The 17,552-nt window shown below is 42.3% G+C and overlaps 1 protein-coding gene across 6 annotated transcripts in view; it reads left to right on the forward strand.

The window, feature by feature from the left end:
- The window catches only part of fam135b (family with sequence similarity 135 member B), a 74,046-nt gene that overhangs the window by 23,274 nt on the left and 33,220 nt on the right, over window positions 1-17,552 (forward strand). For all 6 annotated transcript variants that reach the window (XR_008387659.1, XR_008387658.1, XM_053641339.1 and 3 more), the window contains exons 3-5: window positions 2,227-2,306; window positions 10,496-10,635; window positions 14,335-14,405. Coding sequence is in view for 4 of the 6 variants with exons in the window: in XM_053641339.1 (XP_053497314.1) it covers window positions 2,227-2,306; window positions 10,496-10,635; window positions 14,335-14,405 (291 nt within the window). In the remaining 2 variants the exon portion in view is untranslated. The remainder of the gene's footprint in view (window positions 1-2,226; window positions 2,307-10,495; window positions 10,636-14,334; window positions 14,406-17,552) is intronic.

Here is a 17,552-nt window from a genome sequence, read left to right on the forward strand (position 1 = left end):
TCTGGTTAACAGAGGAAGCACTAGCTAATGAAACAAAGATACAGGATAGAAGAAAATCGATGCAGGTATTTCATGCTGGCCACCGTGTCCTTTGTAACCACAGCTTCAGGAAACCCTTTAGTGGAATGTGAGAGAAAGAAGAGAGAGAGAGTTCTTTCAGTGACATCTATTTAATCTCAGGCTGTGCACTGAAATGGGGTATAGTCATTAACTTCATATAAAATGGCAGTTAGTGACGCATGATGAGCTCCAGCACTGAGCACGGGTTAGTATTCGTTCCTCCTTTAACACACAGGATTCAACTCATCGGCTCATTAGCAACTCCACTCTGGTGTGTGAAGTGTGTAAAAAACAAACACAAGTGTCATAATTGGTTCAAGGAGAGTTCTGAAATAATAACAGTAATCTAAACAGTAAATAAAGGAGGAATTAAGTGTGCTGTGTGGTACTATTATAGTAAAAAAGAGTTACGGTGTGGTGTGATGAAGTGGAGTTGATTATTTTGTTTTATTCCACTTGTATGACATTGAGTTTGTTACTATAGAAACAGTAAAGTATTAGAACGAGCACATTCATATAAACCTGTGATTTTCAGCTGCGCTACTGACAGATCTGCTGTTATAGAGAATTAATTAACACCTTCTGACCAATCAGAATCCAGAATTCAACAGCACTGTGGGATAAGAGCCAACATAATGCTGTTTGTGAAACTGAACTCTACTTATGTGATTTCACTTCCTGAAACCTGACCTGCAAAAACAAACCCATTTTGTGAAACCATGGGTACGCTAGACTTGTTTTCACCCCCACGTACCTGCTCACATGACCACGTTTGATTTTTCAACCCAGTGACATTGAACTGCATGTGCTTTTCAACCATGCAAAGCACTGCACAAAATGTGAATAAATTATTAATCCCTGCAGGCTATAAATAATTCCCGTCCATTCAGGAATGCAGTTCCAACTAGTCCTAAGAAGAAACGTGACTCAACACAATACTTAGTGATATATTACACACACACAGACACAGAGCTGATGAATGAACTGTGTGAGGTATAAATGTATAAGATGTACTAATGGCCTGACCACTTCTGCACACTCAGGGATGAAGGTGACCTGCCTTGCAGAAACACATTCCTGGTTCTCTCAGGGTGGCTGGACTTTGGACCTACCCAGACTGCCCCAGCGGGGTATTAGCATTGCTTCAGCACACAAGAGCAAAGAGTTTAGCTGAGAAACACAACTGTGTTCCCATAGAGTGCTGAGTACAGATCACTGAGTTTAATGTCAGACTCAGTCAAGGAGATGTGGCCTCTGTACCTGTCACTCTCGGTGAAGGAGGTGTGGCCTCTGTACTTGTCACTCTCGGTGAAGGAGGTGTGGTCTCTGTACCTGTCATTCTCAGTGAAGGAGTCGTTGCCTCTGTACCCATAACTCTCGGTAAAGGAGGTGTGGTGTCTGTACTTTTCAGTCTCAGTGAAGAAGTTCTGGCATCTGTACCTGTCAGTCACAGTGAAGGAGGTGTGTCCTCTGTACCTGTCAGTCTCAGTGAAGATGCCGCCTTCTATTTCCGTGACCAATCAGTCCCAACAAGGGGGTGTGTCCTTCTATTACTCAAAAGTCTTCTTTGGACTGTTTGAAAACTACTAAGCCATATATTTTAATCATTAGGTTGTTAATCTTGTTAATGTACTCTAGATAAAGATTACAAAAGGTGGTACAAAAAACAGGAAATAAACAGGTCATGGCAGTAACTATAACCATGAAGAGTCTGTTGTGTTTAACTGAATGGTGCTTTTATTTGTGTTATGTATTTTTGTCTTATTTTGTACGAAAAAAAAAAAAATGAACACAGCTTTCATTTACTGCTCAAGTTTCTGTTTTTTTATTTCATACACTGAGAATGAATCTTTAACCAGTTATCAGACTTGCATTTATGCTTTTAATGTAGCAGCCTTCATAAACTGATGAGGTGAATTAATGCAGAACTTATTCAGAAACTAGAAAGATTGATATCATACGAGGTTATTAACTGTCACTTTATTCTGCTCATGAGTTATCAAGGTAATATTAATCACTGTAAAATTCAGAGAAGAAAAACTTCTAAGGTGTCAGTCCGTTAGATATACAGCTAAAGTACACTGTTGTATTGTAGCATCGAGCCACCATATTAATAGTGAGTAAGGTGATGATGTAATAACTTCCTCTTTCTCTGACTGGCTGCAGGTTCTATCAGGTGAGGGCGGGGCTGAGAGTGTCGCCACATATTCCACACAGGTTTATAACCACAACACCTGGACACACAGGTAAGATCTATGTATGTATGTATGTATGTATGTATGTATGGATCTATCTATCTATCTATCTATCTATCCATCCATCCAGCCTGTGCTCATATTCTCCCAGGGACAGGACAGACTGTAAGGGTATACAGTGAGTTTTGGGCATATTCGGCCAGGGTATGAACTGGGCCCAATTCTCAGGGTTGCATGAGCAAAATGTATGTAGGAATCTGCCCACCTCTTGGTTGGCCCATTCAACCTGTCCATTGGACTGGGGATGGTAACCTGAAGTGAGATTTACTGTGACACCTAGTTTCTCAATAAAACTGGCCCACACCCTGGATGTAAACTGAGGGCCTCGACCACTCACTATATCATCAATTCTGCTGTGGCAAAGTCTGAAGGCAGACCTGGGAGAGATATGAGGTGCAGAGACTTGGAGAATCTATATGTGAGTACTAGAATGGTTGTTTGACCATTCTAGTGGAGATCAGTGAGAAAGTCCATGTCCGGATGAGACCAGGGGCGTTGGGGTGTGGGTCGTGGTAAGAACTTGCCAGCAGGGAGTGTTCTGGGTACCTTGGTTTGGGCACAAATACTGCATGAGGGATGGCCCTTTGTATGTCTTTGATCATGTTTGGCCACCAGTACTTTTCTGTCAGTAAGTGCTGCGTTCTGTGGATTCCTGGGTGGCCGGTAGCTACTGAAGTGTGTGCAGGGTCCCAAGTTATGAGTTCGTTCCTAAAATGGGTCAGTACAAAGAGTTTGTTTGGAGGGCATGATTGAGGTATCTGGTGTCTGGGGGTGTTGCTGATGGATTTATCCAGTTCCCATTCAGTGCTTCCCACTACACATTCAAGAGGGAGGATGGTTTCCTCAAGATGATGACTGGGTTCTGATATGTGCATATGTGATAATGCATCAGCTTTGACATTTTTGGAGCCTGGGCAATATGATAGTGTGACCTGAAACTGGTTGAAGAATAGCAAACAGCATGCTTGTTGGGGGTTGAGGCGCTTGGTGGAATGGAGATACTCTAGGTTCTTGTGATCTGTCCGGATGGTGAATGGATACTGTGCCCCCTCAGGTCAATGGCGGCACTCCTTTAGTGCAAGTTTTACAACCAATAGTTTGTGATCACCAATACTATAGGTTCCTTTCTGCTGTGGATAGTTTTTTGGAGTAGAATGCCACCAGATGCATCTTGGGTCTTTTTCCAAATATCTGGGAGAGGATTGTGCCAACTCCTGTTTTGGAAGCATCCACCATTAGTATGAATGGCTTGGGAGGATCGGAGTACTTTAAGATGGGGCTGAGCTAAAAGCGTTCTTGACCTGGGTGAGGGCCTGGTTTGCAGCTGAGTTTGCATGCCAGTCTCTTAGAGCCTCCTTTTAGCAATGACTTCATGGGGTGCACTATGGAGCTGAAGCCTCTGATGAAGCATCAGTAGAAGTTTGAAAAGCCAAGAAATCGCTGTAAGTCCTTGACCGTACGGGGTGTAGGCCAACTGACCACGGTGTCCACTTTGCTTTGATCCATGGCTACCCCACCCGGGCTAATGATTAAGCCAAGAAAGCCTATGGTTCTCTGATGAAACTCGCACTTTTCCCCCTTAACATAGAGTTGATGTTGTAGGAGGTGCTGGAGGACTTGGCGAGCATGGCTGACATGACTTTCCATGGACGGTGAATAAATTGCGATGTTGTCAATGTAGGCAATGACGAATTTACCCAGCATTACTCATAGTTCCAAATTTATACGGCATTACCAGGTACTCATAGTGACCAGTGGTCGTGCTGAAGGCGGTCTTCCACTTGCTTCCCCTCTCTGATGCATACTAGGTTGTACGCACTATGTAGATTGAGCTTGGTGAACACTTTGGTTGATTGTAGCTGTTCTAGGGCAGCAAGGACTAAAGGCAGGGGTTAGCGATAATTTAATGTGCATTGGTTCAAACCCCAATAATTGATGCAAGGTCTGAGTCCAACTCTTTTCTTCTCCATGAAGAAGAAGCCCACAGAAACTGGAGAAGAAGAGGGTCTTATGTGTCCTTGCTGCACTACTTCCTGTTTGTACTCTTCCATAGCTTGTTGTTCTGTGAGGGAAAGGGGGTAAATTTGACTGTGAGGAGGCATGGATCCTAGGAGCAGGTCAGTGGTGCAATCGTAGGGTCTGTGGAGAGGTAACCCACTAACTTTGGGCTTGCTGAAAACTGTGCTTAGATCCTTGTACTCAAGAGGAATGATGAATGAGGCTTGATTTTCTGGGCTTTCAATGGAAGTAGTGGCGATGATCAGCTCTGTTTGAAGAATGCAGTGAGATTTGCAATATGGTGACCACTTGGTGATTTCCATGTCAGGCCATGAAATGGAGGGGTTATGCTGCTCCATCCATGGGAGGCCTAGAATGATAGGATGTTCAGGTGATCTTGTGATGAGGAGTGCAATGTACTCCTGGTGAAGAGCACTGACTTGAAGAATGGGCTGAATGCTGTGAGTTATGATGCCCTCTCCAATGGGTTCTCCATCAATGGCTTGGATCTTTTGATGTTGTAGTAGCAGTTGCGTGGGGATGTTGAGCTGCTTCACGATGCATACTGACCGATGAAGTTTCCTGCTGCTCCAGAATCTATCTTGGTTGTGAGAACAGAGGACAGGCCTGAGTACTGTAACACCAATGGTATTGTGAATGCTAAGCTAGGAGGAGACTGAAATGGACTCACCAGAGATTAGCAGGGACAGAGGTTCCCACTTGAGGTTGGGTGGTTCAGGGCATGTAGAGAGCACTGTTGAATGACATGATCAGGCTGTCCACAATAGAAGCAGCACTTCTCTCTCTGACATCTCTCCTTCTCAGCTTCATTGAGCCTAGTTCACCCCAGATGCATGGGCTCCTCAGGAGAGGTGATGTTGTGGTGGTTCTCTCACAGCAGACTTGGTGGATGTTTCATGAGGAGGTGATCTAGTCGGATGGTGAGATTGAAGAGACAGTCGAGCGAGAGTTGCTCATCTCTGCTGGCTAGTTCAGTGAGTACATTGGCATTAAGTTCTCGACGAAATGCTTTTTTCAGCGCGGTGTCATTCCAGCCACATCTGGCTGCTATGGTCTGGAATTGGAGTGCATATTCGGAGACACACCGATTCCCCTGAGCATAGGTTAACAGTTTTTCACCTGCCTGCTTGCCATCGGGAGAACGGGCGAACACGCGCTGAAAAAGAAGACACTGGGAGAGAAGACACTGGTTTGCCTCCTTGCCTACACACAGCAGATTCCCACATTGAATGCTTCCCTTTAAGCAGATTAATAAAACTGGACACTTTGTGACTCAGTCAGTCCCTCAAAGCTAGCAAAATACATGGAACCGTGGAGCACTTTCCAGTGCCGGCATAGGCGGAAGATAGGGCTGGGCTGGTGGGCATGGCGACGCACTGTTGGAAACAGCTTGGGAGAGTACGTTTACCTTGGTATCGAGCTCCACCGCTGTTCTCACATAATCTGGCCATGATCCATGATCGCCTGCCACCAGCTCGGCTCTCCTGCTGCAGCCATTGAAGCAGCAAAGTTTTCCGTCACATGAGGGAACAAGCAGACAGATGCAAATGCAGGTAGAGACGTAGGCAAAAATCAGAACCAAGAAACAGGCAGGATCGGGCGATCAACAAACAGGACATCAAAGGCAGGACACTCTAGGCAAAAGGAGGTCAATAACATAAACATGAGCAGGGAGATAAACAGGCATGGTATCATCACAAACACAAGGAATGGAGAATGACTAAAATGAAGATGAGAGTGAACGCGTCAATGTGTGAGTGTTATGGGAATTACAGGCCATGATGGCCATGTTTGTAGGCCGCAGTGCGGCTGCGAAATGGAGTTCATGGCGTGAGTAGACCTAACAGTGTGTGTGTGTGTGTGTGTGTGAGAAAGAGAGAGAGAGAATGAAAGATTGTCACCTCACAGAACATGTCTCACACACACACAGGCACACACACACACACACACACACACACACACACTGAGCTGGTATTGTATATTATTTGCACTCTCCAGTGTGTTATTACACCTGTGAAGGTGTGTGTTTAGGGGACAAAAATGAGCATGTCTGAGACCCACACCTAAGAATTCAGCAACAAATGTACACTGTACCTGTCAGTCTCAGTGCAGGAGGCGTGGCATCTGTACCCGTCAGTCTCACTGAAGGAGGGGTGGACTCTGTACTTGTCAGTCACAGTGAAGGAGGTGTGGCCTCTGTACCTGTCAGTCACAGTGAAGGAGGTGTGGCCTCTGTACCTGTCAGTCACAGTGAAGGAGGTGTGGCCTCTGTCATATCTTATTGAACCAGCTTTACATTTTCTCCTGTTAAATCTTCAGATTACATTTACAGCATCTGGCAGCCCTTATCCAGAGCGACTTCCATTTATCTCATTTATACATCTGAGCAGTTCAGGGTTAAGGGCCTTCCTCAAGGGCCCAACAGTGGCAGCTTGGCAGTGCTGGGGTTTGAACTCATGACCTTCTGAGCAGTAGACCAACACCATGCATACATTTATCACTTGTATCATCTCAGAAGGAGAAAGACACAGGCTTAATGACAGAACATAACCTCTTTCACTAATCCACTTCATTCCTTGATCTGCATTCCCCCATTTGTCCTTTCTCTCTAATCTCCTCCACTCCAAGGTCAGCCTCTGATCTCAGTCATCATTCAGCATCTCTCTCTCTCTCTCTATCTCTCTCTCTCTCTCTCCCAATCTGTCCATTTCTCTCTGGCTGTCTCTAGTTTTATTCTCTCTCTCTCTCTGTTTGGAATGTAAATGTATTTTCCTGCCGTGTGCTAGCATGTGGCTCGGCCTGCTGTAATCTTTAAGCCGTTAGCTCTCCTGCAGATCCAATCAGCACATATGCACTTAATAAGGCTGAAGTGAACAGGGCTGTAAAACAGCGTGTACGCTGTTTGCTGTTTGTAAAGATTTTTTTTTTTTCCAGGGAAAGTGCACACTTTCCTTTTTGTCTCGAGACCCCTTAATGAAAACAGGAGTCCGGTATAAAAGAGCGTCTGGTCTCCACTGAGTGTGTTTGTGTGTGTGAATAAAATCTGATCCTTGCTGTCTCACACAGATCAGACCCAGTCTTTCAGAATCAGGAAGTGTGGTTACTACAGCAGAGAAGTTACTACTCGCTATATCTTCCTAAATATTCAGTTTAATTCTGAATAATATGACACGTAGAACCTCAGTGTGAGGTCTTAGCTAATTATATCACAAGTATGATTTTATGTGTGTTTCAGGAGAACTAGGATAAAATAAGTATCCTATCCATATCATGATAATATCTGAGGAAGAAGCGTGAAAGTCAGAGAGTCTGAACAGCGTCACAGGAACTTCTTTCATCACTAATAACGCTGTAGGAACAGATCTGAAATATTCAGACTCATCTAAAATCTCTGGCAAGGTTAATCAGCTATAAACAGTCGTTCCCTCACCAGACTCTCTTTTCTCTCTCTCCTGAAGTTAATAAGACAAAAAAAGGCAGCTTGACATGTTACTGAGAAACCACAAAGCGTAAGCTAAGTCATAGCTTTACCTCTGACTGTTACAAAGCGCTGACACTGGACTGAGCTGTCTCTGTGATCGAGCTGTTACTATAGAAACGATAACATATTAGAATAAGTGCATCGATATAAACTGGTCAGAACTAATGTTATAGAAAAATAATCAACTCCTTCTGAGCAGTCAGCTTTTATTTTTTAGTTTAGATGAGATACAGCAAGAGAGAGAGAGAGAGAGAGAGAGAGAGAGAATCTCAGCACATTGTGTTTTTATCTCTCGTCTCTCCAAAGGTAAAAAATCAGCAGTGAACCATTCTGTTCTTTCCACCACATGCTGAGACCAGAACTCGTCCTCCACGCCTTTCTCTCTCTCTCTCTCTCTCTCTCTCTCTCTGTCTCTCTCTTCGTCAGCCTAATCTAATGCAGCACAATAGCACAAACAGTGCTGCTTTTCATTAAAGTCAGTCAAGTAACAGTGATTTTCATTTGTAGAAGAACGATTCTTCTCTGTATGTCAGATTCTGACAAAATATGAACGAATATATATTAAACAGTAATACATAGCGATTCTGTAATACTGGATTTATGGAGTGATGTCTAGAAATGATTTATGAATAATGTGCTAACTTCTGTAATAATATATAAACTAATATTCATAACATGCTTGTTATAAAGGCATCATTGTACATGTAGATAATATACAGTATTTATGGATGTTTAATGCATATTTTTTTTCCAAAAGCATACAAAACTATAAACAGAGCTGGCCTTATCCTTTAGATAGCTGTGAAATAATCACAAGAGTGTGTGTGTGTGTGTTATAATAAGACAATTCAAAATGCTAGTAGGCTCAAACGATTGATTTAAGTCAGCTTTACACTACACAGTTTGCTGATTTAGTGACACTTCAGCCTAAGCTCTGGCAGTGTGAGAAAGCTCTGGCAGTGTGAGAAAGTTCTGGCAGTGTGAGAAAGTTCTGGCAGTGTAAGAAAGCGCAGTGTGAGAAAGCTCTGGCAATGTGAGAAAGTTCTGGCAGTGTGAGAAAGTTCTGGCAGTGTAAGAAAGCGCAGTGTGAGAAAGCTTTGGCAGTGTGAGAAAGCGCAGTGCGAGAAAGTTCCGGCAGTGTGAGAAAGCGCAGTGTGAGAAAGTTCTGGCAGTGTGAGAAAGCGCAGTGTGAGAAAGCTTTGGCAGTGTGAGAAAGCGCAGTGCGAGAAAGTTCTGGCAGTGTGAGAAAGCGCAGTGTGAGAAAGCGCAGTGTGAGAAAGTTCTGGCAGTGTGAGAAAGCGCAGTGTGAAAACGTTCTGGCAGTGTGAGAAAGCTCTGGCAGTGTGAGAAAGCGCAGTATGAAAAAGTTATGGCAGTGTGAGAAAGCTCTGGCAGTGTGAGAAAGCGCAGTGCGTGAAAGTTCTGGCAGTGTGAGAAAGTTCTGGCAGTGTGAGAAAGCACAGTTTGAGAAAGTTCTCGCAGTGTGAGAAAGCTCTGGCACAGTGAGAAAGCGCAGTGTGAAAAAGCTCTGGCAGTGTGAGAAAGCTCTGGCACAGTGAGAAAGCGCAGTGTAAGAAAGCTCTGGCAGTGTGAGAAAGCTCTGGCAGTGTGAGAAAGCGCAGTGTGAGAAAGCTCTGGTAGTGTGAGAAAGCGCAGTGTGAGAAAGTTCTGGCAGTGTGAGAAAGTGCAGTGTGAGAAAGCTCTGGCAGTGTGAGAAAGTTCTGGCAGTGTGAGAAAGCGCAGTGTGAAAAAGTTCTGGCAGTGTGAGAAAGCGCAGTGTGAAAAAGTTCTGGCAGTGTGAGAAAGCGCAGTGTGAGAAAGCTCTGGCAGTGTGAGAAAGCTCTGGCACTGTGAGAAAGGGTGTTGTGAGAACGCTCTGGCAGTGTGAGAAAGTTCTGGCAGTATGTAAAAGCTCTGGCACTGTGAGAAAGCTCTGGCAGTGTGAGAAAGTTCTGGCAGTGTGAGAAAGTTCTGGCAGTGTGAGTGCTGCTATGACACTCGCCTAATATCGACCAATGGGACGATGGTATAGGATGATGCCAAACTGGCAGGACAGCTACAAATTTGCTAGTGGCAATGGAGAAATGTAAACAAAGCATAGTAATGGACAGAAAAATAAATGACTGAAGGGGTTTATACAAGCCTGTTTTCTGCATGACCTGATTTCCGAATTGATGACGTAAGCAGAGGATCTTCCTTATATATTCTGACATGGAGAACACACATTATCACTCACCTATTAACCAATCACTCACACACAAAATAAAAGGTAAAGAATGGCTCACCATTTTGCAAAGGTAGACCACATTACCTTTATACGACATAGACGTAGAATACGACATTATTCCCTCATCTACTCTTTTTCACTTAAACAATTTTGCCATGATGATTCCTGGAACTCTTTCAGCTGAGGTTAGTTAGCTAACAGGGCTTTAGATAGGTACTAGAGGTTTTTCCAGTGAAATAGATGTACTATGAATTTAAGTTCTCTCCAACATCTACACCTCCACTTATCCTCAACTACAGCACTAAACCTATACACATAATGACACAACTCGACTCTTTAAGAGTCTCTCAAATAGAAGTGTAAATGGAATAAAGGGTAAAAAAAAAAAAAAAGATTTTTCCATATGTCATATTTATACACACTGACTTATTCTCTTTATCTCTCTTTCTGTAGGTGAGTGCAGTTTCACAAAGCCTGGAGTCCACGATGGGGTTGTGTTCAGTCGAATATTTCAGATCCTTTACAGGAACGAGGAGGTTTCGCTGGAGGACCGTGCCATCTTTCGAGTCCACCTGCTACTGGATGGGGAGAGGGTCAGTCTCACTGATTTCATATCAGTCTCACTGATCTCAGATCAGCTTCAATGGGATTAATGGCCAGTATAATACCTAATAGATCAGTTACAGCAACCTCAGATCAGCCTCAATGGGATTAATGACCAGTATAATACCTAATAGATCAGTTACAGCAACCTCAGCTCAGCCTCAATGGAATCAGAGACCAGTCTCACTGACCTTAGATCAGCCTCAGAGACCTCTTATCTCTTGAGCCTTAGTGATATTCTCACTAAACCAGATCTACTGAGGTTAATCAGTCTCACAGACCTCAGAACTGTCTGACCTGAGATTAATCCCACTGCCCACAAAGATCAGTGCCACTGAGCTGAGATCGGTCTCAGTAACTTGGGATCAGTATCACAGACTGCAAAGTCCAAGCTCATTATCCTGCCTCACTGACCTGAGATCAGCCTCACAGATCTCAAAGATGCTGATAATGTCTCACTGACATCAAAAATCAGTCTTGGTGACCCAAAACCAGCCTCATAAACCTCAAAGATGAGTCTCACTGACCTGAGATAAACCTCATTGACCTCAAACATCAGAATCAGTAGTCATATATCGGCCTCACCGAACTGAGACCAGCCTCACTGACCTAAGATCAGCCTCACAGACATCAAAGATCAGTCTTGCTGACCTCAAAAATAAGTCTCACTGATTTTAAATATTAGTTACCAACTGACCTGTGGCCAGCATCACTGACCTTAAAGATCCGTCTCTCTAAATTTTTATGTGCTTCACAGACCTGATATCAGCTGAACAGGCCTCGTAGATCAGTTTTACCAACCTGAGATTAACCTCACTGACCTTGAAGATAAGAATGAACCTTACCGAGCTGAGATCAGCCTCACAGACCTTAAGATATCAACATCACTGACCTGGGATCAGCCTCACTGACTTCAAAGTTCAACCACAATAACCTTAGATCAGACTCACTGACCTGAAATCATCTTCACAGTCCTCAAGGATCAGTCTCGCTGACCTCAAACATTAGACTTACTGACCTGGGATCAGCCTCACAGACCTCAAATCTTATTAAAGTCAGGAATATAAAAGATGGACAGAAGGAAATCCAATTTAGATAAATAAATGATGTCAGTGTGATGTGAAGATGTGCCTTTAAGTAAGTCATCTAAATTTAAATCATAGAAATTTCTAATGTTAGTGATTAGTAATTTCTTATATCACTCCTAATTTAATTCGTTATATTAGATCTGTCACTATGAAATGCAATCTTGTGCATTAAGAGCCAGCGCCATATCACGATGCAGCTCTCGCCTGGTTTCCCACTGAAAATAAGCAAGGTTGGGCCTGGCCAGTACCTGGATGGGAGACCTCCTGGAGAAATACTAAGGTTGCTGCTGAAAGTGGAGGCCAGCAGGGGGTGCTCACCCTGTGGTCTGTGTGTGTCCTAATGCCCCAGTATAGTGATGGGGACACTGTACTGTAAAAACAGCACTGCCTTTTGGATGTTAAACCCAGGTCCTGACTCTTTGTGTTCCTTAAATATCTCAGGACATTTCTTGTAAAAGAGTAAGGGTGTAACCCCGGTGTCCTGGAGAAATTCACTCATTGGCCCTTATCTATCATTGCCCACTAATAATCTCCATCTCTGAATTGGCTACATTACTCTCCACTTCTCTCTACCAATATCTGGTGTGTGGTGGGCGTTCTGGCTGCCGTTGCATCACGCAGGTGGATGCTACACACTGGTGGTGGTTAAGATTTCCCCCCCATTACAATGTAAAGCTCTTTGAGTGTCTAGAAAAGCGCTATACAAATGTAAGGAATTCTTATTATCAAAATTTAAGTCCAGTTTAGACACCTACACCCAGTATGTCACATGCCACCCAAATCAGAACAGCGCCCCAGAGCGCAGCCCGTCACTTGGCTTAGTTTAGATCTTATTAGTGTAAGAAAACTGAAGACACCTGAAAGAACAAACCTTATGGCACCTTTCCTATTTTTAGACATGTCAGCGATTCTCTGGGAGAGTGTAGCTGGTAGAAAGGGAGCGGGACTAATGAGAAAGGTGACTGTTTAAATCAGATAAGCTCTTCACACTCGCTCTTCAGCTCACTCTCGGTTACTTTTTCTCTCTTTTGCTGCCAAAAATAACTTCTCATTTTCCTAGAGTGTCTATTTAATCAATATGTGTGCGACGGTAATTGGAACAGGGTGGTGAGGTTGGATCGGATGTGTGTGTGTGTGTGTGTGTGTGTGGTCAGAGACTTCAAATTAACATATTCCCTTTTTTTCTGAGCTCTCAGAAGGTCGGCGTTTATTAAATAGATTAAATTTTAAATGACCGTAAATCTGCCATTCAATTTTATCTAGATGGAATAAAGTTTCGTTGGATCGCTTTCCACCAATCAAATATTAGATCTATCTGGCACTGTAGTGGCAGAACTCAGACATTTACATCAATCTGGCATCTCAAAAACTGACCAAGTGTGAGGAAACATTGAAGGCGGAACTGTGGAGTGAATGCGAGCAGCACAGAGATGCAATTTCAGCAACAAGCAACATTTGAATTGAGATTTAGTTTTGATGCACAAAAATGGTAGAACAGCTTAGAACCATGGTTTCATATTATCCGGTCATATACGACCTCTCATTAAACGTGTATAGAGATGTTACTAAGTAAAATAAAAATTGGAAGGTGAGTGTGCTGAGTGTACGTAGATAGTACATTTAGCTTGTTTTGCTAATCTGCCAACGATGCTAGTACGAAGCCGAGCATGTAACTCATAAATCAAACAAACAATTTTCACATTGATATGTACGCTTTTTAATTTGTATTTGACTAGCTATCTTTGCAAACATTTATATTTTTGCTACTACTGCTTCTCATTGGAAAAAAAAAATCGCTGGACAGGCCACGCCCACAAGTGACAACAGTAGCAGTCGCTACACTCCCACAAGACACACATTACAAATGACATGAGTGGCTTGTAGCTTGCATTTTAAACATCAGCAGTTATCTGGTCGTTTGGATTGGATTGGATTGGACGTTTGAGTAAAGAGTTGAGTTAATTGCATAATATTGATTATGGAGTTGATGAAGATTTCAGTGATGTAGAAATGGTGCATGATGGGCATTCCCTTAATGACCCATTGACATTAACAGAGGGGAATTACAGTCATTCAGAGTTTGACAGCCAGGGGAGGTTCTAGACAAGTGTGATCTTCAAGCACACGACCAACAACTTTTTTTGACGGTCAGGTGCGTGTTAGGGTCGTGTAGTGATGGTTATGGGGGAATGTGCAGTATCTAAATAAATAAATAAGTGAATATTAAGCAAGTATTGTGCAGGCTAGATAAAATGTTCTAACTAACTAACTAACTAACTAACCAAATGGATTGGTGTCAGGCTAATATGAGTTACTGATGACGGCACACCATTCTTTTTAGCCTTTACACATGCAAAAGTTCTGTAAAGTTTGCATTAGCATAGCGACAATGACAGTTATTGATGCTAACCTGACACCACACATCGCACATGCTAGCCTAATAGCTAATGCAGCAGAGTTCTTACTAGTGAACTATCATAGGCTAACATGCTATATGTATTGACATTTTGACATTGAAATGGTGTTTAAAGTATGGACATCCCAAACAGCTGGACAGCTACGAGTTTGATTGATAGCTGATTGTGTGTGTTTTTTTTCCAGGTGGAGGAAGCACTAAATGAAGTGGACTTCCACCTGCGACTTGACCTGCACTTCACTGATGTGGAGCAACAGTATGTTCTGCCACCTTTACTACACTCTGCAGATTTTATCCATTACACGCCAGTCTTTAATATATTTTACCTTGCATTTAGAATGTTACTGGAATGGAGAACTCAAATGAATAAATTATTGATTCTGCTTTTAATCATGCAGTCAGTAGACTGAAAACAGTTCAGCCATCATGAATTTGTTTGTAATGTCTAGACTGAATGTTATTATGATGTAGAGTTACAGCAAGTTATTAAAAAAAGCAGTCAAAGAAATGGAGTAGCTTGTATGCAAATTGTACACTCCTGACTAAAGACTTTATATTCCACACTGCAGACTTTACACTCCACACTGCAGACTTTACACTTCACACTGCAGACTTTACACTTCACACTGCAGACTTCATACTCCACACTGCAGACTTTACACTCCACACTGCAGACTTTATACTCCACACTGCAGACTTTACACTCCACACTGCAGACTTTATACTCCACACTGCAGACTGTATACTCCACACTGCAGACTTTACACTCCAAACTGCAGACTGTATACACAACACTGCAGACTGTATACTCCACACTGACAGACTTTACACTCCACACTGCAGACTTTATACTCCACACTGCAGACTGTATACTCCACACTGACAGACTTTACACTCCACACTGCAGACTTTATACTCCACACTGCAGACTTTACGCTCCACACTGCAGACTTTACACTCCACACTGCAAACTTTACATTCCACACTGCAGACTTTACGCTCCACACTGCAGACTCAACACTCCACAATGCAGACTTTACATTCCACACTGCAGACTTTACACTCAACACTGCAGACTTTACACTCAACACTGCAGACTTTACACTTCACACTGCAGACTGTATACTCCACACTGCAGACTTTACACTCCACACTGCAGACTTTATACTCCACACTGCAGACTGTATACTCCACACTGACAGACTTTACACTCCACACTGCAGACTTTATACTCCACACTGCAGACTTTACGCTCCACACTGCAGACTTTACACTCCACACTGCAAACTTTACATTCCACACTGCAGACTTTACGCTCCACACTGCAGACTTTACAGTCCACACTGCAGACTCAACACTCCACAATGCAGACTTTACATTCCACACTGCAGACTTTACACTCAACACTGCAGACTTTACACTCAACACTGCAGACTTTACACTTCACACTGCAGACTGTATACTCCACACTGCAGACTTTACACTCCACACTGCAGACTATACACTCCACACTGCAGACTTTACATTTCACATTTTACACTTAAAATTTCACACTTTACACTTTTATATCAGGTACAGTGATCTTTTATTTATTTAGTTATTTATTTCTATATTTATTTCCAAAAAATCCAAACATTGAACATCTTTTTAAGCTCTAGATCATATTGTTTTTCTCTTGACTTTATGTACACATGTGACCTTGAAGTAATCCAAAAGTAATCAGATTACATTACTTTCATATTGTGATACTTGGATTACGATACCGATGACCTTTTTTATGAAGTCATTTGTAACTGCAACGGAAAACGTTTTTAAAGTAACCCTCCCAACCCTGTCACTAGAAGCTACATTATTTTGAGCCAAACTTCCACACATAGCCTGCTTCTTACTCATTTTCTTTCTCTCAGCTACTCTAATGAGTTTTGTTTTGGGTTGAGGGATTATGGGAGCCTGGGGCAGGGTGACTTCTGAATAATGAACTGTATCACACACACACATAACCACTTAAATGTGCTGGTTATTAGTATGTCTGATTTGTATCCTTTGATGATTGTGGCTGAATTTTGTTCTGAATTGTAATTATTACTTCAAAATACATTCATTTAATCTCTCTCTCTATCACTCTCTCTCTCTGGCACAAACACACACACTCACACAAACACAGAGAATGAAAGTTGATACATCGTGGTTTTAAGAGTCACAGATGGGTGCCTATTAAATGTTTTAACACAGTTTTAACAGGACAGATGAACCACAAATTGTGACACGTGTTGGATAAAATGTCAGCTGAGATCGTTTTACACTTCAGTGTGTATAAAAAGCGCTGAAACAGCAGCTCTGCTATCCCGCGGCTACATCTGAGTTTACTTCCAAAACCACTGTAAACATGCATATTTTAGCAGAGACTCTGCTATCTAATCTATTGCTAACGACGTACTAAAAGCAGGCCTGCGTTTGTCTCAGAAAGCAAACCTAATTCGAACCGAACACCATTCGGAACATTACAGAGACGGTGTAGTGTGATGAATACGTTATCGATTACACAGTTAATCACGTAATCAGTAGACAGATTCAGCGGTGTGAAGCTGAGCAGGCAGCACATAAAATCTCTCGTCTCATTCCTGGTTCGGTTATAGCTCAAACTACAAACTACTCAGTACTACTTTGGCATGTATTATTACACTGGATTATTATTATTATTATTATTATTATTATTTTTATTTAATCCTGTTTATAATGATAGGAAATACAGAGAATACTACACTAGTATAATTTACAACATATATCTGTTATATGTATTATATTGTTATGTCTCAAGTATATATATATTAGGTATATAGTGATATACTGTATATATGAATATATATAGGAATTATAGAGTCAACAGAAAACAGGAAATAGAGGCGGCTTACACTAACGAGGCATAAAAATGAAAGGATGGAATGGTGTACACCAGTGGCAGCTGGTGGTTTTTAAAACAGTGGAAAAATGAGGTCAGCAGATATGTATAGTCTTGTATGGTCTACATATGCTTGGTCACAGCACTGTTACATTACTTACAACGGATATAAAGAGTTGGGTGGTCTGATACAAAATGTGCTATGTTCTATATTGGTTAACACATCTGCTTATAAATACCAGCAAATACAATCTTTTTAAAAATCTCAAACCCAAATGTCTTCAGTCTGCAGCAAAATTAATTGAATTGGCCTTGCTGTTCCAATAGCTTTGGAGGGGAACGTACATCCAAATCTTGAATGTTTTTGTAAGAAAACGCGGGGAAATATTAAATCATGATGTGCTACGCTGTTACACTCTAACCCCAAAAGACTGAGTGGTGTAATAAAATCTAAAGGTGCTTCAACAAAGGATTAGTTTAGGGGTGTGCACAGTTATGCAATCA

Source organism: Ictalurus furcatus, chromosome 14 (genome assembly GCF_023375685.1).
Source record: "Ictalurus furcatus strain D&B chromosome 14, Billie_1.0, whole genome shotgun sequence".
NCBI classification, from domain to species: domain Eukaryota; kingdom Metazoa; phylum Chordata; class Actinopteri; order Siluriformes; family Ictaluridae; genus Ictalurus; species Ictalurus furcatus.